Genomic DNA, 8,328 nt, shown 5'->3' with positions numbered 1-8,328 from the left:
TTTGCTCGACCTTAACTTGACTTGAATTTTTGAACCCAATTGACTTAAGTCAACCTTTGGTCTAAGTCGACTTAGGTCAATAACCTTCACCTAAGCCGACTCAAGTTGACCTTCAATTCATACTAACTTGCAACGACCTTAGATCCTAACAATCTGACTCGACCTTTAGTCCTAATCGGCTCTGTTCGAACTTTGCCTCGATCGACTCAAATCGATCTTCAGTCCAAACCAACTCGAGGCGACCTTCGTCCAAGCTGACTCATGTTGACCTTGAGTCCAAGTATACTTGCCTCAAGCCAACTTGACTTGATTCTTTAGCCTAGTCAACCAAGTTGACCTTTGACCCAAATCGATTCAACTCGATCTTTAATTAGACTAACTCAACTTAACCTCTCACCCTTCGCTTGGTCCAACTTATCTTGACCTTTGGTCTAGACTAACTACTTTGGCTTTTGGCCTTGCAATTTTTTTGACTTTGACCCATGTGAAATAGGATCAAGTCGTGTATGATGGGTTAAATTTACAAATATACTCTTTGTATGCATTATATACATATTAAAAAATTATTAAATACTATTTTAATACTATTTAAAATATAAAAAAATTGATTATAAGTAATTTAATATTATGTATTACAATTATCCCTTATCCAAATACATGGTAACATCATATCAACAACTCCATAAAAAAAATATTAAATATGTTTTTGTTCCTTAACTTTCAGTAAAAACTAGAATTAGTCCATCTTTAAACTTTATTCCAATTTAGTTCTCCAACTCTATAAATACTTGAATTTTGTCATTTTAACTAAAATTTTTTAAGTCCATTTCATGTTTTAAACGTTTCAGGGTAACATTTGAGTTGTTTACACCATTTGATAGATTTTCGTTTCAATGTTAGCTAAGAAACTATTATATAACGCGTTTGAAACATCAAATAAACTTAAAAAATTTGGTTAAAAAAATTAAATCCACGCATTTCTAAAGTTGATAAACTAAATTAAATCAAAATTTCAAAAAAAAAAATAATTCCAATTATTTACTAAAAATGGGACAAAAACATATTTAACCCTAAGAAAAAGAACCTTATTAAAGAAATTTAACATGTAAGATATAAGATATGTTATCCTCATTATATACTAAACACCAATATATAGACTAAACTTTCAAAAAATAATAATATGAAATATAAAATTTATTTTAATTAATAAAAATATTAAGTAATATACCTCAAATTTTGCTTTACTAATTGGAATTTCTTTTTAATATGTAATCTTCATTTCATACTACCCAAATATTTATAATTAATCTAATCAAATTTTATTTATATGCATATATATATATATAATTTAAATATATTATTAACGTATTATATATATATATATTAACAATATATTCAATAAATATAATTTATGCTCACATTTATTATTTTAATAAAAGGATAATAATTTAAGCTTTTACATTTTTTAATCATGGCATTAATAATAATAATAATAATAATACTTTTAGGCATTATTTATTGATATTAGCATTCTAATTTGTCGATTTCATATTTCCAATAAATATATTACATAATTAATTTTACCTTAATCAAATATTTTATTTACTATTTTAAAAGTTTTTTATTTACTATTTTAAAAGTATTTAATTAAACATATTATTTAAATTTATATAAATTATACAAACGTCTATTAATAATACATAGAAATTAAAATTAATTATGAAAAGTGTTTTTTTTTTATAAATCGAACATTTGCATATTATTTATAATAATATACTAAATTTATTTTACTTTTTTTTTTTCTTTAATTTGTTGTGTATAATAAATTTATTTTCTGAAAGACCTTAATTTCTTTCTTTAGACCTAATTCTCACACTCGGTAATCAAACACTATCTTCTGTAAATAAAGAGGAATTACGTTTATTTTGCAAGTCCTCTAAAGAAAAATAAATTTTAGAAAAACATTGCATATGGTTGGGTCTTCAAGTGAGTATTACTTTTAATCTTTTTATTTGTCATTGTATTCAAATTATTAATAACGTTAATTCTAAATTGAGAAAATGATAAAATTAATCAAATTCACCTGACAGAAATAAATAAATAAATATGTACTTGTTTATAAACAGTGATCATGTAATAAATGTATAATTTCTTATAAAATATTCTGATTTCCATTATTTGTCAGCATAAATTATTTATATTAACAATTAATTTAAAATCATCACAAAATTAATTTTAAAATAGTTATTATAAAATTTAACAAGATTACCGTATAATAAACTACTGTTGTTCTCCAATATAAAATAATTATATTATTGATAACTCTAATAATAATAATAATAACTATAATAATAATAATTAATAAGCTGAGCACCCTAAAAAATAATAATTAAATCGAACAAGTATCATAGTTCAATAACATATGGTAACGGACTAAAAAATGTAGTAAAAAACTCGCCATTTGTACTTGACTCAACCAAAGCTGTAACGGCTACTTAGAGGAGAACCGTTGGATAGTTGACACGTGGTACGCTCCTCGAGGAATCTTTTCTCCTTTCTTCTCCTCACTTTCTTTCTCTTCTCTACAATCTACAATCACTTCACACACTGCACTGTGTCTACTTCTGCTCTGCTTCCTCTTCAATTAGGGTTTTCTCATCTCCAAGATCAACGCCAACATGAACATCAACATCTTCAAGAAGAAAACCTCACCCAAAGGTGCACCCATTTTTTCTTTCTCCTTTTCTCTTTCAAAATTTTCCACATTGTTTTATTTCCCTTTTTCCGTAAAGCTTATGATTTGCGTCCAGAATTCGAACTTTTCTTTCCTCTTAGAATTGGATCTGGTTTTCGTTGAGAAGACACACCCGGGTCTTTAGAATTTTAAAAACATTTTGGGTTTTGTGCTGCTAATTTTGTAGAATTGTTTTTTTTTTTTGTCCACATTTTGTGGTATTGTTTGAATTTGATGAAAGTTGGAAAGGAAGTTGGAGTGTTGAACTTCTTATTGTGTCTGGGTAGTGCCACTCATTTGCGTCTGTTTTGATTTTAATGACAGAAGCTCTGCGGTCAAGTAAGAGGGAAATGGCTGTTGCAACCAGAGGTAATTACTTGAATGGTTGATGATTTAGAAGTTGTAGCATTTACTATCTGCTTGTATGGTGTAATGGGTTTTTTTTTTCATTGAGAAATGTATTTTCCCCAAATAGCAAATAATTAGCTTGCTTGTGTAGAATGGTATTTCATCACATCTGGGTCTTACTTCTGTGTGTAATCTCTCCCTAACTCTTGCTTTCATCAAATTGAATAAACTTAGAACCTCATAGGATTAGCGAAATTACAAGAATAAAATCAATTTATGAATTCAGCTACGAGACCCAGAGCATGTACACTGATAATTTATGGATTCCAAGAATAATGTGTGCTAATGCAAGTGAATTTCCTTTTTGAATATAATGTATATCGTGTGAGGCGGCATATTTCACGTGATAGTTGAGATGGCCGAAGCTAATAGTTAAATCATATAGTTATAGGAGAATGTAGCAAACAATTTTATGGGCAGTGTACAACTAAAATTTCCCGTGCAAACTATTTTTGGTTGATCTCTTTAAATATTATTTTCTTTAATATTTGTGAAAAGAAGTTGTTAATTACTGTCTTCCTTTTGCTTCCCAATCACCATGATTGTTTATATGAATCAAACAGAAATACTACTGATTTTTGTGGAAGTCATAATCTTAAATCTCTAAGATTATATTTGTTTTCAGTCGGTTCCCTTGCCTACCAATAGACCAATTGGTAGTAGTTCCATTTGATTAGCCCTAGTCAATTTTTAGTAGAAAATATTCAGGCTGATATACATAAGTCAAGTTACCTCAACTTTCAACAACATTTTTGTTTCTCAACTTTATTTTTGTCCTTGCTCCTAATTTTTAGTTTTGTCCTAAGTAGTTCAGTCTTTACCTTAATGGTTTCTTGTAATCTATATTTCCCTAATGGTTTTCCTTCAAAGCGAATACCTTGAATTTGACCAATCATTTTTGTTTTCTTATTTTGTGTGCCCATGCTACGAATTTTGTAATTTCCTGCATGTATAGTTTAATCTTGTTAGGAGGTTTGTGTTTGATGTATATGATCCTCATTCTTAGAAAGCGCACTTTAAATCTAACTTAATCTCACAAAATTGACTTATAAAGTGAACTTTTCACTCACTTATATACTACAATTTAGTTGTCTCATCAGTCGTTATGAGATTTCTAATACACTCCCTCACGTACACCGAGAACTTGACATCTCAAGTGTGGAACAAATAGAGAAGACTCAATAACCAGTGACACAATATACCCCACATATATGTTATCATTTAGCAATATTTTTAGTCAATATGGGATCTCCAATGTTATTAATGGTTGATTTCATAATATATGTTTAAAAATTAAGGAAAAATAACCATAACCTAGTGAAGTGCTCGATGGGTAGGATCAAGACAAAATATGGACACCAAAATAATACTCAAATTATATATGTATTTCTTAAAGGATTTCTTTCAAACATTGGCATCAACATAGGTCGAGTGTCACTGATGGTTATATCATATATGGCTGTACATTTAAAAATATTAGTTGGAACTTAAAGGTATTACAAAATATCAATGGTTCAAACTTAGTTCATATTTCCATAAGGCGACTCTTATGTTTGTTTTCTTTTTGTTTCATTTAACCTTGTAGGAATTGAAAGAGAAATAACATCACTTCAGATGGAGGTACATAATGATAACAGAGACATTCTTAGTGATTTTCTTTCTGTTTCATATTTCTTTTTAGTGCTTCACTACCTTGTCAATTGCAGGAAAAAAAATTGGTGGCAGAAATTAAGAGAGAAGCAAAAACAGGAAATGAAGTACGTTTCTCATTTAAATGCCTCTCCTCCACAATTGTTAATGAGCCACAAAACCATACTTGTTTTGTGTTTATGTGGTCCACAGATTATAGACAATATGATATTGATAACAATCTTTGATCTGTTGTATATCTGTGTTTTCAACTCACTTTGGATTTCCAGTTCACGAGTGTATTCTCCACCATTAGTCTCCGGGGAATGATAGTGTATTAGTCCATTTTATTCAACAGAGTAATTTATATGTTAATTTGAGCTTCAGTAGTAAAGTCATTTGCCTATTTCCAAGATAATGTTATATGTCGGTCTTTTGTGTATATGAACCTGTTTCATTGACACTCATGATAATAGTTACATAGAAATACTGAATAAAGAAGTGTTGGGTTACAGGCTGCCACCAGAATCTTAGCTCGTCAACTTGTTAGGTTACGTCAACAGATTACGAATTTGCAGGGAAGTCGTGCGCAGATCAGGGGTGTAGCAACTCACACACAGGTATGCAGTTTGATTTTAACAATAGCAGGACTTTTAGTTTTTCACAATTTCCAAATTTCTTTTGCAGGCATTGTATGCAAGCACTTCAATCTCCACAGGAATGAAAGGTGCAACTAAAGCAATGGTGGCAATGAATAAGGTATGTTACCCAAACTTATTCTGTATCATATCACTCAAATTATGGAATGCATTTCTTTCATTTATTGTTTATGTTATCCAAGCTTCCTTTCCTTGGTACTAAAACAATCTGAATATAGGAAATAGCCAAAAAGTCTTGAACTTGAGTATGCCATTGCCAAGAAAGTGAACTGAGCATAATAAGATCCTGTTTTTAAAAACTACTTAGCTTCCATTGAATATGTTGACTGAAAGCTTAAATTACCTTTTCCAGCAATTTTCTTTTTTCACTGAATCAAAAGTTCATATATGTGAGATTCTTTTGTGAAATTGATGGATTTTTTCCAGACATGACTAAAAATGATGCATTATCTTTTCTTCTCAGCAAATGGCACCGGCAAAACAGGTGAAAGTGATTAGAGAATTCCAAAAGCAATCAGCTCAATTGGACATGACGGTAATTTACCCTTTTGACAAGATTTCTGATGTGTTCACATGCAAGTTTTATGCATTAGTGGTATTTTAGACTGATCCAGTATGGTCTTCATTAGGTAGCATTTAACCCAGTTCTCTTAACAATATGTCAATATTGTGAGACGTTGTTAGAAGGATCACTGGTGTCTGTTGGTTGGCATTTATAGCAACTCTTTCAGTCCATGAAAGAGGGTTTTGCACACTAAAAATTGAAAGAAGTTATTTGTTTTTCATTTCAGCATAAATTACTTTTAATTTAAATTCTCAGTTCAGTGTTTTTTCAATTGTGTCATTATTGCTTGGTCCATCTAAAGCATGGTGGTTAATAGATAAAAAGTCATTTTCATTATCAAATATCTAATAACAATATATTTTAATTGGAAGATTGATTAAAGGAATAAACAATAAAATAACAGTTGAATGAAGAAAAAAGTACCAAAAGATAGGGACAGAAACAATGAAGATGAGGACTATGGATGTAATTTAATGTGTGGCAGCCATTAAGACGGAAATCTGTCCAGGATGTACTAGAAACAGCGCAAGAAAACATAGAAGGCAGAATTGAAGTTGTAATAACAAAAAAGGCTTTTAAAAGTCTAGGGAGTAGCCAATTTGTACTCAAGCATTAAGTAGAAGCAACCAAAAAGAAAGTATCCATGAAAAATATTTGCTTCGTATCTCAGTAGTTTTTGTGTTGCAGTAAACTGCTAAGAGGGTGTTGTTTTCTAGGGAAGTTGCTCTTGAAAAACACTAGTGTTTTCATTTTTTAAGTAGATTATTATTACCCTTTTCAAGTTTCTAATTAGCTGGAAATGATTATTTTTAGAGTGCACTTCTTGTTTTCTTATTAAAAACAAAACGGGGTGCTTATTAACTCTGCAAAACAAAAGGCATCTATGGCAAACAGCTGTGATGCTTGTGCCTGATAGTGATACTCAAGGTCAAGTCCACCAATTTGAAGATATTTTCGTTTGCTTCATAAGTTTATAATGTGTTTGTAGATTGAGATGATGTCAGAATCTATTGATGAAACTTTAGACAAAGATGAAGCCGAGGAAGAAACCGAAGAGCTCACTAACCAGGTGAATATGAATAACCAACCTACTTAATTATTCAGCCTGCTATTATAAGTATTCCCTTTTTCTAAATTTCCATTTTATTCATGACAGGTTCTTGATGAGATTGGTGTGGATATTGCATCCCAGGTTGGTTTTGGACACAGCATATATCCATTGTCTTTGCACTAATTCAGTTAGTTTTTTGAATGTTGAGCCTGATGCTGATATTTTATGATGCTAGTTATCTTCTGCTCCTAAAGGACGAATTGCTTCAAGGAATACTGAAAATGTTGCTCCAAGGTACATTTCAACCTTTTCTAGGTCGAATTGTTTCAAGAAATGCTGAAAATCCTGTTTTTGTTTTAGAATATCCTGAAAATGATGCTGAAACACTTTTTTATTGTGTTGACTGTGGTATTTTAAGGAAGAAATTTGTTTTTGGATGCAGATCAGAAGAATCCCAAGATGTTGAAGAACTTGAAAAGAGATTGGCATCTCTTCGAAGAATATAAAGATCTGGCTGCTACAGATGCTCACCTATATGTTTCTTAATGTACAAATCGTTATATATAATATAGCAATGCAGAGATTGTATTATTGGCACCTCATAATTACATAATTTATGCGGTTGTGTTTGGACATGAAGAACTGGTAAAAGTAGACTGGGATATTTGAGACTGCTGCAACAATGAATGGGATATTTTATTAAAATTTGGGATTTGTAAGTCTATGTGGGTATTTTATTAATATTTTTTTTTCTGTAGTTTATTTTTTATTTTTTGAAAAGAGAGACTGTGTTGATGTGAAAAAAGAGACAGCACAGAAGCCAATGCAAGCGGTTTCCGTGCAACAATGAAGATGAATGCAGTAAAAGTTGGCTAATTTATGATGTTTTTTCCTACTGTAATTCATGTTAAAAAAATCACTATATAATCGATTATGGCACCTTTTTCTACTCTAATTCTTATTTAAAAATAGTACATAATATCCAGTATGTTGATTGTGTCGAGTTTTTTAGTTTTAAATATTGTAATATAATATATAAATAAAATACATGTAAATAATAAAATAATATTACAACAAAAAATTTCTTTCTTTTTCTCCATTTCCTCTAACTCAAAACAGTTAATTTTATCCATTTGTATTTTCTTTATTTTTCTCCCTATTGGGAGAGCTGAAGATCACAATGTGTATTGAAATTCAACCAGAGAGTGAGTGGTAATTTGAAATCGGATTTAGCTGGCATCGACCTTGTGATTAGGGTTCCTAGTTTAGTTGCAGAAGGAGA

The 8,328-nt window shown here is 30.2% G+C and overlaps 1 protein-coding gene across 1 annotated transcript; it reads left to right on the top strand.

The window, feature by feature from the left end:
- The first annotated feature begins 2,518 nt into the window (after positions 1–2,518).
- LOC114162675 (vacuolar protein sorting-associated protein 2 homolog 2-like) lies at positions 2,519–7,765 on the top strand. Its single transcript, XM_028046629.1, has 11 exons — positions 2,519–2,718; positions 3,059–3,103; positions 4,728–4,762; positions 4,849–4,899; positions 5,287–5,391; positions 5,459–5,530; positions 5,894–5,965; positions 6,984–7,064; positions 7,152–7,187; positions 7,282–7,340; positions 7,489–7,765. Exons 1-11 carry the CDS (start codon positions 2,679–2,681, stop codon positions 7,550–7,552), a joined length of 660 nt encoding a protein of 219 aa, XP_027902430.1. The 5' UTR covers positions 2,519–2,678; the 3' UTR covers positions 7,553–7,765.
- The last annotated feature ends 563 nt before the right edge of the window (positions 7,766–8,328 follow it).

The sequence above is a fragment of the Vigna unguiculata genome, chromosome 9, assembly GCF_004118075.2.
Source record: "Vigna unguiculata cultivar IT97K-499-35 chromosome 9, ASM411807v1, whole genome shotgun sequence".
In the NCBI taxonomy this organism is placed as follows: Eukaryota; Viridiplantae; Streptophyta; class Magnoliopsida; order Fabales; family Fabaceae; genus Vigna; species Vigna unguiculata.
This window is presented reverse-complemented; position numbering and strand designations above follow the sequence as displayed.